Below are 16,387 nucleotides of genomic sequence, written 5' to 3' on the forward strand. Positions count from 1 at the left end.
AATGGTGGTAGTAGTGGTGGTAGTAGTGGTAGTAGTGGTGGTAGTGCTGGTAGTAGTGATGGTAGTGGTGGTAGTGGTGGTGGTAGTGGTGGTGGTAGTGGTGGCAGTAGTGGTGGTGGTAATGCTGGTAGTATGGTAATAGTGGTGGTAGTAATGGTAGTAGTAGTGGTGGTGGTAGTAGTGGTAGTAGTGGTGGTAGTAGTGGTGGTAGTGGTGGTAGTGGTGGTAGTAGTGGTGGTGGTAGTGCTGGTAGTATGGTAGTAGTGGTGGTAGTAATGGTGGTAGTAATGGTGGTAGTAGTAGTGGTGGTAGTAGTGGTGGTGGTGATGGTAGTAGTGGTGGTAGTGGTGGTAGTAGTGACGGTGGTAGTGGTAGTAGTGGTGGTAGTAATGGTGGTAGTAATGGTGGTAGTGGTGTCGGTAGTGGAGGTAGTAGTGGTGGTAGTAGTGGTGGTAGTAGTGGTGGTGGTAGTGTCGGTAGTGGAGGTAGTAGTGGTGGTAGCTTTGGTAGTGGTGGTAGTAGTGGTGGCGGTGGTGGTAGTGGTTGTAGTAGTTGTGGTAGTGGTGGTGGTAGTGGTGGTAGTAGTGGTGGTAGTAGTGGTGGTAGTAGTGGTGGTAGTGGTGGTAGTAGTGGTGGTGGTAGTGTCGGTAGTGGAGGTAGTACTGGTGGTAGTAGTGGTGGTAGTTTTGGTAGTGGTGGTAGTAGTGGTGGCGGTGGTGGTAGTGGTGGTAGTAGTTGTGGTAGTGGTGGTGGTAGTGGTGGTGGTAGTGGTGTTAGTGGTGGTAGTGGTGGTAGTAGTGGTGGTATTGGTGGTAGTAGTGGTGGTATTGGTGGTAGTAGTGGTGGCAGTAGTGGTGATAGAAGTGGTGGTAGTAGTGGTGGCGGTGGTAGTAGTGGTGGTAGTAGTTGTGGTAGTGGTGGTAGTGGTGGTAGTGGTAGTAGTGGTGGTGGTAGTGGTGTTAGTGGTGGTAGTTGTGGTGGTAGTGGTAGTAGTGGTAGAAATGTGGTAGTAGTGGTGGTATTGGTGGTAGTAGTGGTGGTAGTAGTGGTGGTAGAAGTGGTGGTAGTAGTGGCGGCGGTGGTGGTAGTAGTTGTGGTAGTGGTGGTGGTAGTGGTGGTGGTAGTGGTGGTGGTAGTGGTGGTGGTAGTGGTGTTAGTGGTGGTGGTAGTGGTGTTAGTGGTGGTAGTGGAGGTGGTAGTAGTGGCGGTATTGGTGTTAGTAGTGGTGGTAGTAGTGGTGGTAGAACTGGTGGTAGTAGTGGTAGAAGTGGTGGTAGTGGTGGTAGTAGCGGTGGTAGAAGTGGTGGTAGTAGTGGTGGCGGTGGTGGTAGTGGTGGTAGTAGTTGTGGTAGTGGTGGTGGTAGTGGTGGTGGTAGTGGTGGTGGTAGTAGTGGCGGTATTGGTGTTAGTAGTGGTGGTAGTAGTGGTGGTAAAAGTGGTGGTAGTAGTGGTAGAAGTGGTGGTAGTGGTGGTAGTAGTGGTGATCGTGGTGGTAGTAGTTGTGGTAGTGGTGATAGTAATGGTGGTAGTGGTAGTAGTAGTAGTAGTGGTGGTAGTGGTGGTAGTAGTGGTAGAAGTGGTGGTAGTGGTGATGGTGGTGTTAATGGCTGTAATGGTGATGATGGTAGTGGCGGTGTTAGTGATGGTGGTGTTGGTGGTTTATGGAGGTGTTTATGGAGGTGTTTATGGAGGTGTTTATGGAGGTGTTTATGGAGGTGTTTATGGAGGTGTTTATGGAGGTGTTTATGGAGGTGTTTATGGAGGTGTTTATGGAGGTGTTTATGGAGGTGTTTATGGAGGTAGTAGTGGTGGTAATTTAAGTAAGTTTATTCATGTATACAAAAGCGCAGTCACACAGATCATCATATTACTGTAACCATAAACGTGTGATATTTAATCAATAACAGCACTGCGACTAGCCAAGGATTCGAACCCATGTCACTTTCACTCAAAATGAGGCGGGCCAAAACGACATGGGTTTGACTCCTCGGTTAGTCGCAGTGTTGTTATTGATAGTAGCATAAGTGTAGAGTACCAAGGATAACCCAAAAAGTCAGACAAAGTGACTTATTTCCACTAGGGTCCTTTAATGGTACTACTGTCAGACATAACTTATAACTTACCTTTGCATTTTGTTTAATCTGAGGTTTCTTAGTGTCCAGTTTAGCCAGAATCTGTCCCACTATTTTGTCCTGAAAAGTACCAAAACATAATTATGTCTCGTCTTACCTATGAAGTTAAATACTTTTACATTGAATAAATAATCAAGCATATATATATATATATATATATATATATATATATATATATATATATATATATATATATATATATATAGATATATATACAAGGAATTCGCAAGAGCAGGCGAAATATACACAAACACTGATCTGTGGCCGAAGGAGACTCGAACCTACGAACCTTTGAACAAGGTACGCAGTGCTATAACATTCTCACCACACTGGACAATACCTTGGCGCCTAGCACAATGCTAGATGTTGATCCAAGGCAGCCAGCTTTCAGGGAGAAGGCTTACAGCTTTTCATCTCATCCCCTGCATGCATCAGCCTTACTAGAGATTTTAACAATGCAAGGAATTCGCAAGAGCAGGCGAAATATACATATATACAGTGTGGTGAGAATGGTATAGCCCTGCGTACCTTGTTCCAAGGTTCGTAGGTTCGAGTCTCCTTCGGCCAGAGATCAGTGTTTGTGCATATTTCGCCTGCTCTTACGAATTCCTTGTATATATATATATATATATATATATATATATATATATATATATATATATATATATATATATATATGTGGGTGTGGTGCCGAATAGGTAAAAATTGCGATTTGGGCTTAAACAGAAATGCTCTTCTTGCCGAACATGTGACTGACTGGTATAATTCCTATGAGTGTTCCTCTGTAGAGACCTTCAACGATGACCTTGTGAGCAGTATTCAGAACTACTTAGAGCCGCCACTGCAACCTCTTGGTACTCTAAACCCAACAAACTTCCATAATAATCATACCTCCTTCAAAAACCATACTTATTACAATGATTCTAAACTTCGTTCACTGAAACGTACTGCTCGCAGACTAGGCCTAGCCTATAGAAAACATCGTACCCCTGGAATGCTGAGCCTCTTCCAAACTGGCCTTGCTGCTGCCAGAGAGCGTATGACAGAGCTGCGGCAAACCGAGGGGTCGCTACAAAAATATTCGACGTCTTTATTTATGAACCGATTACATTCATTTTTGGTGTACTATTAGAAGCTTATATCGAGTATGCTCTGCTGAAGTTTCAAAAATATCGGCCAAAAAGGAAATGAAATATGCAAAATTTACGAAAAATTACATTTGGCAGGGGACCTGTACTTAGTGGTACTTGGAAAAGTGGTTTTGACTCTGCTGATAGAACACTTCTAATTCCATCATTTTGCAGATTAAAATTATATAATAACTCTTATCTTCATGCTAAAAAAAAAATAAAGTTTCATAACTTTTTTGACATTTTGGAAGATGTCGGTCTTGTTCCCCACACAAATCTGAAAATATTTGGGATAGTTCAGAAAGGTACCATAAAACTTGTAAAGCAATCATTCTTCTATGTTTGTTGTGAAAATCAAGTCAATTCATTCATAAATAAGGATGCATTCCCCCTAAATAGGTAAATAAGTTACTTTCGAGATATAGGCCCAAGCCCGCGGCACCCCCGCTGCCCGGGAAATAATTTTTTTCCCCGAAAAATTCGCTTTATTTTACACTTTTTCCGCGACCTACGAGTGTTTATTACAGTTAACCATTGTAAATACGTTTTCTCTCATCACTGATGAGAGAGGGCGGACCCTCTCTTCACCTTCAGGGGAAATATCGATAGAAATTTATTCCTTGGGGCGTCATATTATGCTATATATTTTTTTTTGAGGTGTAATTTTTATGTTTATATGCTATTATTATATTGCATTATATCATAGTAGATCAATTGTGATAGATAAATAAGCCTTATAATTGATATTAGCGTGGGTATGGAATATTTTGTTGGCTGGAGGTGTCGGCCATTTTGTGCACTACTCCCAGGTGTTCCCGATTGGTTCCTTGATCACATTATCTCCGCCCACTCTGGCATGATCTCAGATGGTGAATTTGTATTATATTAAACATAAAGATGTACGAAAACGATAAAAATAACACGGGGAAAAACGTAACAAAAACGTCAACAAAGTTGAGTCAGCGCTTCTTACGCAACATGTTGCGTCAGCGCTGTCACCATGCCTGTTATAAATGGCTGTAATTCCTTTTAGAAACATCGTACAAGGATAATAATTATACCAGCGTGTAGCCAGAAAGTTCAGCTATTTTTTGGTAACAATAACTCAGTTTTCATATATTTTCGATTTTTTTTGCTCCGCGCGCGGGACCCCTCAACCCCCACTTAGCCGGGCATGGAGGGAGATAAATAGAATTAAGGGTAACCGAACTGGGCAGATCGCGCACCCTCATTCCTTGCATAAGGCGAATGAGTTAGTCAGTGCTTGGGCTGCTATATCTAGCTATGACAATCTTCCCAGTACCACACAGGCAAAATTAAATGACCAATATGATGCAAGGGAGAGACTTGTTTGCTTTATGCTCAGCAAGGCAGATGATTGCAACATTCCTTTCACTAATTATGAACTTGATGCAGCGCTAACTAAGGGCAACTCCACGTCGCCTGGTGAGGATGGTATTACTTACAACATACTCAGATTGCTGTGTCGAGTACCAGGTAATCCATTACTTGAATTATATAACATGAGCTATGTAACTGGGGAGCTCCCTCAATCTTGGACCAACAGCCTCATCATTCCAATTCCTAAGCCCAATCAACAAAATGCACTTCGCCCAATATCTCTTACTAGCTGCTTGTGTAAAACATTTGAGAGAATGATTCTTAATCGTCTCATGTACAGAATCAAACAATTTTTGTCTCCCCGGTTACATGGTTTCATGCATGGAAGGAGCGTGCATCATTGCATAGCCACCTTTCTCACCCTGCACACTGACAGCTCCTACACTACCTTCCTTGACCTTAAATCCGCTTTCGATGTAGCCAACCGACATATAATAATTAGTGAACTTGCCAGAATGGATGTTGGAGGATGGCTTCTCCGCTGGATTATAGGCTACCTGTCCAACAGAAAATCGTCTGTGTTGTTCCAGGGACATAGAAGTGTAACTAAAGACTTTGAATTAGGAACCCCACAGGGAGGTGTGCTCAGTCCCACACTGTTCAATATTCTAATTAATGCATTACTTAATGCTATGCCTAGTCAGCCCCATAATTATGTGATTAGTTTTGCTGATGATATAATGATTCACACCACCGGATTCTCCAACACCCAAAACATTCTTAATCATGTACTAGCCTCGTGTCAGGACCTGGGGTTGATAATCTCTACTGATAAAACAAAGATACTCAATAGGCGTCCTCCTCGACAGAGAGGCACAGTTCGTCAGATCCAATTGCATGATGGGTCTCTTCTAGAATATGTAAGCAGATACAGGTATCTAGGCTTTGAGGTTCCACTACCTGGACCTGTTGTAACAAGACTTTGTCGCCAATACAAAGAACGACTAAGAGCACTTAGAGTTGTGGCAGGGCTTCACCCCAGGTATGGTGCTAATGTTAAAATTGTGAAAATGATGTATCTTGCTTATATTAGATCATTGGTTGATTATGCTGCGCCACTACTTGCTCTTGTGTCTGACTGGAAGCTTGGAGGGCTGGAAAAACTGCAGAACGAAGCAATGAGGATCATCCTAGGATGCCCTCGTACTGCCAAAATTTTAAATATGCAAAAAGAACTTGATATTCCAAGCATCAGAGATCGTGTTACTGAAAGAAATATCCTAATTGGGGTTAATATGCTCAGGCAAGCTCATTCAAACCCCTGCACAGAAGCCCTCCAAACTTTCCTCAGCACTGGTGAACACTCCTCCAGATGGATCGAAAAGACTGGAACCGACCTCCGCATGAATCAGATACATGATCTATGTCAAGTAAGGCAACAGCGGCACTTCTCCGCTCCATGGAATATTACCCATTCCAAACTACCATTCCTCCATTTCCCCCCAAACTACTTCTTAAATCACAACCAAAACTTCGCCTTGAAGCCAAACATGAGGCCTTAAGCTGTATTGATAACTTAGTCACACAGCACACACTCTCGCAAATTATTTACGTTGATGGTTCTGTTCACCAATCCACTGGTGCAGCTGGTAGTGCTGCTGTTGTCGTACAGAGTGATGGCTCTCTTAAAGAAATTGGAGCACGCATCAATAATTGGGCCTCTACCCTTCAGACAGAACTGTTTGCCATACTCCTTGCACTGAAATGCATCTATGTATCAAAGATTGACAGTTTAATTGTAACTGATTCTCTGTCATCCATAAATGCTCTCAACTCATTAAGCATAAATTGTGGCATGCTTGTGTCAGAAGCCAGACACAGGTATGGTAGGATTGTGGACAGTGGAGTCAGAGTGCACATGCTGTGGATTCCATCTCACATTGGTCTTCAGATGCATGATAGAACTGATAAATTGGCTAAGCTGTATGTTTTCAAAGAGGGAGTAGATTACAATCTTGGCTTGTCAGGTAGTAGTTTGAGAACAATAATACGAAAAGAACTTCAGCTGAATTTTATGGACTTAAGGCTCAGGGAGATTGACACCAGTGAGTCCATCTATCATCATTCTATCATGCAGGAGGAGCCACATGTCTATGGTGCATCCAACAAAATAAGCAGACTCTTGGATGTCACTACCGCCCGGCTCCGGCTGGGTTACAAGTATCTTTGGCAGGTTAAATCACCACCACCAGATGTAGACCAAACGAAATGTAAACTTTGCCAGATGGATTATTGTCACACCCTGCGTCATTATGTACTGGAGTGCGATAAAATTAATGAATTTAGAAACAACTCACTCAGAAGTGTTCAAGAAATGGCTAAGTATTTTATCCACAGTGGTATATTACAGACCATTCTGGAGAAATACCCTGACTTTGCTAGCTGTAAATAAAGCATTACCACATATGTGCATGTGTATGTGTGTGTGTGTGTGTGTGTGTGTGTGTGTGTGTGTGTGTGTGTGTGTTTGTGTGTATGTGTGTGAGTGTGTGAGTGTGTGTGTGTGTGTGTGTGTGAGTATGAGTGTGTGTGTGTGTATGAGTGTGTGTGTGTGTGTGTATGAGTGTGTGTGCGTGTGTGTGTATTAGTTTGTGTATGTGTGTGTGTGTGTGTGTGTGTGTGTGTGTGTGTGTGTGTGTGTGTGTGTGTGTGTGTGTGTGTGTGTGTGTGTGTGTGATTATGTGTGTGTGTGTATGAATTTATATGTGTGTGTGTGTGTGAGAGAGACTCAGCAATCAACATTTGCACCAATAACTCACTACAGTTGTGACCGGGTGTGGAAGTGTGAATTGCTCATTACTCTAAAATTTGTTCATGATTGCAGCCATGTATACACGTAAGTAACCATTCTTACAGTATTCATTACCTTTGTAACTTGTGAGTTCATTACCTTGTACCTAGTTCATTATTATTATTATAATCAAGGGGGAAGCGCTAAACCCGGAGGATTATACAGCGCCTGGGGGGAGGATATGTGGAAGGCATTCAGGCTTAATTCGGGGAACAGGAGCACAGATCCAATTCCCTAAATCAAGAGCCCCTCACCAACATAAAGGAACCTTCCTTGAGGGGTGTACCTAGTTCAGCCATCAAAACTTTGGAGCCCGGTCCCTGGACCCATTGTGTACCTCTGTAATCTGTAAATACCTTTGTAACTTGTCATGATTGTGACTAGACCTACCTGGAGTTCATTACCTTTGTAAATTGTGAGTTCATTACCTTTGTAAATTGTGAATTCATTACCTCTGTAACTTGCTCAGCTATCAAAACTTTGAGGCCCAGTCCCTGGACCCATTATGTACCTCTGTAATCTTTTGACTACCGCCCACAGGATGGGTATGGGGTGCATAATAAACATATTAAACTAAACTAACTTGCCGAATAGGGCAAGCAAAAATTTGTGTATGCAAAAATCATTTCGAACCTAATGAAAATAATATATTTAATTGTGTTCGTTTATTATTAAATTATTGTTAACTTATCTAAAATGTATTTAGCTGGATTAGGCTAAATTAAATTGGTATTGTTATGATAAGGTTAGGTAAGCTTTCTAAGGTTCTTTTGGTACAAATTAATTTTTACATTAACGTACCTGAAAAAATGTATCTTTGAACGTATAAGAGAAAATTTTAGAATAAACTTAATTTTAAATAAGTTGTTGCTAACTGACCAAATTTATATATATATATATATATATATATATATATATATATATATATATATATATATATATATATATATATATATATATATATATATTGGTTCTCCCTTATCATGAAAACTTCGTTGATATGCCTTCTCTTCTTAAGACTTTTAATATTAAAGTTGTATTCAAAAATCTTGATACAGTAAAAAAAACTTTTGATAAAGAATTCCTCCCAAAATGCTGATTGATGTGTCTAAGATTCCTTGTAAAATTTGCGATAAAGTTTATTACGGTCAAACTGGTGAAAATCTCGAACTAAGATTAAAACAACATAAACATAGCATTAGAATTGGACAAGATTCCAATGCTCTACTTATTCATGTAAGAGATTTTAACCATCCAATTGATTTTCAAAAAGTTGAGAAAGTAGTATCAAGCAAGTCCATGGTCGACAGGAATATAATTGAATCTTGTTTCATAAAATGCAGTTTTGACAATAATATGAATATTTCCTTTGGTTTATACAAATTAGATCCATTTATAATTAATAGAATTTGGGAAGAATTTAATAATACACTGGACAAATAATAACTTTTAAAATTTTCTTGGGTAGAATAGTTTGTTGGTGGGTTGTGCGAAGGACCTGTCCAGTTGGGCCGGCGCGCGTCAGGTGTTTAACTGTTGTGGGATCTGATAGTGAGGTGTTGGCCAGACCCCTTATATACCTTCCTTGGATGCTTTACTTTCATAGTTCCCATAATTTGAGTAGTCACGAAAGCGCTTGGAATTTCTCAAGTCTTTCACAGTGGTTGTTTTGCATATTCTGAAATCACCTGTTTACTGTGATCTTACTGCATATATATATTTATATATATATATATATATATATATATATATATATATATATATATATATATATATATATATATATATATATATATATATATATATATCATTTTATTTTGGTAATTCTAATCTACTGTTTGGGGAACATAAACTTGATCCTCTCCCCTTTTCTAACTTTTCATCAAGGAAGTCACAGTGAGCTCTACATCTGATTCTTGGATGATGGTACCCTGTCTGGCACTACAGAATCTCTCCTAGAGGACATCTGAAAAATTAAAGACATTGGAGAGAGCCTGGGCCTATCTTTAAACTCCCCAACATGTGAAATACTTTCTACTAATCGACAAATCATTGTGAATATTAGTGCTGTTTTGCCAGGAGCAGGAGCCATCGATGCAGCCAACAGCATTCTCCTTGGCACTCCTCTCTGATCAAATGCTATTGAAAAAAAGTCTCAGACCTCAAGACGATGGAGGGCAGAATGAAAGACGCTGATACACATGAAGCCTTCTACCTACTCACCAAATGCCTGTCCCTCCCAAAACGTACCTATGTCTTGAGATGCTCCGCAGCCTTCAACAGTCCAAAATTCAAGGAATATGACTCCCCTCATAAAGACCATGCTAGAGAGTGTGTATGCTGAATCTTTCCCCTGAAGATGGACAGTCGTTGCAAGCCTCACTTCCAGTCAAGCTTGGGGGCTGGGAATACAGAAATCCTCCCAGATTGTCCTACCAGCTTTCTTTTCCTTCTTTATAGCTTCAGATGAGTTAATAAAGAAAATTCTTCCAGACAACATTCGTGACTTAGCAGGAATATAAGATCCAAGCTGCACTAGGGTCATTACCGAGTGAAAGACTCTTGCTGTTCTAGCGCTAAAACCTATCGCAGAACTGGCCTACAAACAGTCCAGTTGTTAAGCTCCCGTCACTGAAAAAGCACATAACATGCTCAGGGCCGTAACATCCAACAGGGAGACTGCCCATCTCCAGGCTGTGAGCTCACATCACTTTGTAGGCTTTCTCCTAACAATTCCCATTTCGTCAATGGGAACACGCCTCGACCCATGTTGCAGTGGCTTTCTGCCTCCCTGCCCCAATTCACACAGAATACATGTGCATTTGCGGCAATGCGCAAGCCAACCAATTTGTTCTATATGGTCTAAACTGCTCCAAAAACCAAAGGGTGGCACACAAGACACAATGAAGTCAATGACATCATAAAGAGGATCCTTGCTACAGCTGGATGCCTGGATCCCTAGTATCCAGCAAGACTCACAATCGTCATAAACCATCTCGATGGGAACACCATCTACATTTTTAAGAATAACATTCTTTTAGCAAGGAACTACACCTGCATGTCAACTCTGGCTGACATCTACATCCATCACAGCTTTGAGCAACAGGGAGATGGTGCAGATCACAGGGAGGAGTACAAGAACAGCAAGTACTGAGACATAAGCCATCAGTATTAATTTTTCCCAGAGGGGTCGGAGACCCTGGGATCATAGGGGGAAATGCCACATATTTCTCCAAAGAAATGGGTGCCAGACTCATTCACACCACCAGGGACCCAAGAGTATTCATTTTCGTTTTTCAGCATCATCTCAGCTTGGTGTATACTTGGCTCACTTCCAGCTTCAGAGGAGGCAGAGGAAATTAATAATCATTGAGATGATGTCCTATTATTCAGGCCTGTTTTTTTTTAAATAAATAATCCCTGATTCTGTCAAGAAAGAGCATATTTAACTCTCAAAGAAAAGCTAACTTTTCTCCTATTTTGAAATTCCCAGTTTTTTCAAAGCCTTTCTATCGAACAATGGATGCTAGTTGCGGTGGAATAGGTGCCGTCCTAGCTCAGAAGACCAATAGCAAGTACAACGCAATTGCATTTGATAGTCGTGTCCTTACAAAAGCTGAACGTAATTGTACAGTAACTGAACAAGAAGCATTAGCAATTATGTGGTCTTTCAAACACTTCCGAGACATCATATACCAGTACCCTGTTCATGTCCTGACAGATCATGCTCCACTGATTCCTTTATTCCAGACTAAACAACCAACTGGAAGATTAGTCAGATAGTCCTTGACTATCCAAGAGTTGAAGCCAACCTTCGAACACTTGCCTGCCAAATCAAATGTAGTCGCAGGTGCTTTATCTCGACATTAGTACAGTAGTAGCAGATCCTCCATTCACCGCTGAGGAAGTAAAGAGTGCTCAAAGAATAGAGTCAATATGGTTTGGTGTAACTCGATTCCTCCTGCAGGACGATCGAACTCTTTCTGTGAAGCCACAAGCACCTATCAGTGAAACAAACCATACCACGGGTGGGGTTAGAACCCGCGATCAGAGAGTCTCAAAACTTCAGACCGTATCGTTAGCCACTGGGCTAGCTAGCTTCAATAACATTCATCCAGCTAGGTATATTTCTACACCACAGGAAAGTTAGCATAGGCGCCACTGTGGCCACAAATGCAAGTTTTTATAGACGAATCTCCAGCTAGCGTGGCCGTGACGAACGGCCACGCAAGCAGAATAGTATACCAATTAGTAATTCCACAGTCACTAGTGAATGTAACCTTACAGCTAGTTCACGATGTACCAGGTGTTGCACACCCTGGTATGGACCGTTCGGTAAAACAAGCCAGACTGAAATACTTTTGGCCTCGTATGGCAACTAATATTTCTGTGTATGTTAAGAAATGTAGTGTTTGTATGCAGCACGAAGGAAAAGTTAGTTGTCCCAATACTATCCAGGTGTATCCCACTACTAGCGAACCTTGGAAAAGAGTTGAGATAAATTTGTTATCCAATTTCCAGTGTTCCCTCCAAGGCAACAAGCATCTGTGTTATTGTAGACCATTTCACCAGATATTGTGAGTTAGTTCCTGTAGCAGATAAGACTGCTGAGACAATAGCTAAAGCGTTTAAGGAACGTATAATCTGCAGGTATACTATTCCTAAATCCCTAGTAACAGATACTGGAGGTGAATTATGTAATGAGATTCTTGAAACGTTGTGTGCTTTGTACAAGATCTCTAAGTTGACAATTGTTGCTCACCATCCAGCCAGTAATGATTTAGCGGAAAGAACCAGTAAGAAAGTGCTTGATGTTTTGAGAGCCACTATCAATCCCTACAGTGCAACCTGGGACGAAGTTATACCTGATGTTCAGTGATACCCCACATTATACAGATCGACACCATGCCTAACCCTTCTAGGGTAGGGTAGGTGCCTGAGCTCATAAGACTGCCATTCCCATTAGCCCCCTTGGGGCGGGGATGGCAGACCAGAGAGGCCTAGCTTGTGGCTAGGCCTGGGGACAGTTGGTCCCAAAGATGAGGAAGTGCTTGTGCCTCCTCCCATGGAAGACTTAGGTCTCAGACACTCCCTAAAGAGGGAGCCAAGGCCGGGTCACCACTTGGAAAAGGCCCGGGCCGAGTGATTACCGGCTAATCTTTAATAATAATAATAACCCCACATTATGCATTGTATGTTGTAGATAAGCGTTTAACAAACGAGTTGTTATAGTCCACTCCAAAACCAAATTATAAGTCAACAGCAGAATTTACAAGAGCTACTAACACTCGAGTAAAGCCAACCAGAATTAAAGTAGCCTCGAGAGTTATGCTAGCCAGTGTCAATAAAACATCTGCAGTGCCAAAGTTAAACTAAAAGTTCGTTGGTCCCTACAGAGTAGTTGATCATACCAACGGAAATAAATATAAGGTTAGAGAAATTAGTACTGAAGATTATAAAGAATTGCACTTAGACCATATGAAGATAGTATGTATCTTAAGTTGATGAGATTCCTAGTATACAGACAAACGAGCCAGACTCTGACAGTCCTTGTGTCTCAGTACCTTCTACCTCTAATAACCAGACAGATGAATAATCTAATTGTCACTATTCTCTACATACACTACAAGTAATGAGGAATCCTCAAGTTTCAGTTAATACAAATAATGATCTTCCTCAACCATGGCATCTGTTAGCAGATGCATCAGAATTTGACCCCCCTAGAGATGATGACCTAGAGATGATGACCTAGAGATGATGACCTAGAGATGATGACCTAGAGATGATGACCTAGAGATGATGACCTAGAGATGATGACCTAGAGATGATGACCTAGAGATGATGACCTAGAGATGATGACCTAGTGATGATGACCTAGAGATGATGACCTAGAGATGATGACCTAGAGATGATGACCTAGAGATGATGACCTAGAGATGATGACCTAGAGATGATGACCTAGAGATGATGATCTAGAGATGATGACCTAGAGATGATGACCTAGAGATGATGACCTAGAGACCTAGAGATGATCTAGAGATGATGACCTAGAGATGATGACCTAGAGATGATGATCTAGAGATGATGACCTAGAGATGATGACCTAGAGATGATGACCTAGAGATGATGATCTAGAGATGATGACCTAGAGATGATGACCTAGAGATGATGATCTAGAGATGATGACCTAGAGATGATGACCTAGAGATGATGACCTAGAGATGATGACCTAGAGATGATGACCTAGAGATGATGACCTAGAGATGATGACCTAGAGATGATGACCTAGAGATGATGACCTAGAGACGATGACCTAGAGACGATGACCTAGAGACGATGACCTAGAGACGATGACCTAGAGATGATGACCTAGAGATGATGACCTAGAGATGATGACCTAGAGATGATGACCTAGAGATGATGACCTAGAGATGATGACCTAGAGATGATGACCTAGAGATGATGACCTAGGATGATGACCTAGAGATGATGACCTAGAGATGATGACCTAGAGATGATGACCTAGAGATGATGACCTAGAGATGATGACCTAGAGATGATGACCTAGAGATGATGACCTAGAGATGATGACCTAGAGATGATGACCTAGAGATGATGACCTAGAGATGATGACCTAGAGATGATGACCTAGAGACGATGACCTAGAGACGATGACCTAGAGACGATGACCTAGAGACGATGACCTAGAGATGATGACCTAGAGATGATGACCTAGAGATGATGACCTAGAGATGATGACCTAGAGATGATGACCTAGAGATGATGACCTAGAGATGATGACCTAGAGATGATGACCTAGAGATGATGACCTAGAGATGATGACCTAGAGATGATGACCTAGAGATGATGACCTAGAGATGATGACCTAGAGATGATGACCTAGAGATGATGACCTAGAGATGATGACCTAGAGATGATGACCTAGAGATGATGACCTAGAGATGATGACCTAGAGATGATGACCTAGAGATGATGACCTAGAGATGATGACCTAGAGATGATGACCTAGAGATGATGACCTAGAGATGATGACCTAGAGATGATGACCTAGAGATGATGACCTAGAGATGATGACCTAGAGATGATGACCTAGAGATGATGACCTAGAGATGATGACCTAGAGATGATGACCTAGAGATGATGACCTAGAGATGATGACCTAGAGATGATGACCTAGAGATGATGACCTAGAGATGATGACCTAGAGATGATGACCTAGAGATGATGACCTAGAGATGATGACCTAGAGATGATGACCTAGAGATGATGACCTAGAGATGATGACCTAGAGATGATGACCTAGAGATGATGACCTAGAGATGATGACCTAGAGATGATGACCTAGAGATGATGACCTAGAGATGATGACCTAGAGATGATGACCTAGAGATGATGACCTAGAGATGATGACCTAGGATGATGACCTAGAGATGATGACCTAGAGATGATGACCTAGAGATGATGACCTAGAGATGATGACCTAGAGATGATGACCTAGAGATGATGACCTAGAGATGATGACCTAGGATGATGACCTAGAGATGATGACCTAGAGATGATGACCTAGAGATGATGACCTAGAGATGATGACCTAGAGATGATGACCTAGAGATGATGACCTAGAGATGATGACCTAGAGATGATGACCTAGAGATGATGACCTAGAGATGATGACCTAGAGATGATGACCTAGAGATGATGACCTAGAGATGATGACCTAGAGATGATGACCTAGAGATGATGACCTAGAGATGATGACCTAGAGATGATGACCTAGAGATGATGACCTAGAGATGATGACCTAGAGATGATGACCTAGAGATGATGACCTAGAGATGATGACCTAGTGATGATGACCTAGTGATGATGACCTAGAGATGATGACCTAGAGATGATGACCTAGAGATGATGACCTAGAGATGATGACCTAGAGATGATGACCTAGAGATGATGACCTAGAGATGATGACCTAGAGATGATGACCTAGAGATGATGACCTAGAGATGATGACCTAGAGATGATGACCTAGAGATGATGACCTAGAGATGATGACCTAGAGATGATGACCTAGAGATGATGACCTAGAGATGATGACCTAGAGATGATGACCTAGAGATGATGACCTAGAGATGATGACCTAGAGATGATGACCTAGAGATGATGACCTAGAGATGATGACCTAGAGATGATGACCTAGGATGATGACCTAGGATAATGACCTAGAGATGATGACCTAGAGATAATGACCTAGAGATAATGACCTAGAGATGATGACCTAGAGATGATGACCTAGAGATGATGACCTAGAGATGATGACCTAGAGATGATGACCTAGAGATGATGACCTAGGATAATGACCTAGAGATGATGACCTAGAGATAATGACCTAGAGATAATGACCTAGAGATGATGACCTAGAGATGATGACCTAGGATGATGACCTAGGATGATGACCTAGGATGATGACCTAGGATGATGACCACTCTGCATATGGAAATCTCACCCTAGCAAAGTTGGGGTTAAAGGTAAAGAATCTGTACAGATAAACAGTATAATTCAAAAAGTAATTAACTGTGTGTGCAGTTTACCTGGAGTTTACCTGGAGAGACTTTCGGGGGACAACGCCCCCGCGGCCCGGTCTGTGACCAGGCCTCATGGTGGATTAGAGCCTGATCAACCAGGCTGTTACTACTGGCTGCACGCAATCCAACGTACGAGCCACAGCCCGGCTGATAAGGTACCGACTTTAGGTGCTTGTCCAGTGCCTACTTGAGACAGCCAGACAGTTGAACAGTCTCGGACCCCTGACACTTATTGTGTTGTCTCTTAACGTGCTAGTGACACCCCTGCTTTTCATTGGGGGAATGTTGCATCGTCTGTTGAGTCTTTTGCTTTCGTAGTGAGTGATTTTC

At 41.7% G+C, this 16,387-nt stretch overlaps 1 protein-coding gene across 1 annotated transcript in view; it reads right to left on the reverse strand.

Annotated features, from left to right (window-relative positions):
• Positions 1–16,387, reverse strand: part of LOC128697399 (cyclic GMP-AMP synthase-like receptor) — an 81,118-nt gene that overhangs the window by 45,715 nt on the left and 19,016 nt on the right. Inside the window, exon 2 of the mRNA XM_070094219.1 lies at positions 2,124–2,192. Within this exon, the coding sequence (XP_069950320.1) occupies positions 2,124–2,192 (69 nt within the window). The remainder of the gene's footprint in view (positions 1–2,123; positions 2,193–16,387) is intronic.

The sequence above is a fragment of the Cherax quadricarinatus genome, chromosome 44 (assembly GCF_038502225.1).
Source record: "Cherax quadricarinatus isolate ZL_2023a chromosome 44, ASM3850222v1, whole genome shotgun sequence".
Lineage (NCBI taxonomy): Eukaryota > Metazoa > Arthropoda > Malacostraca > Decapoda > Parastacidae > Cherax > Cherax quadricarinatus.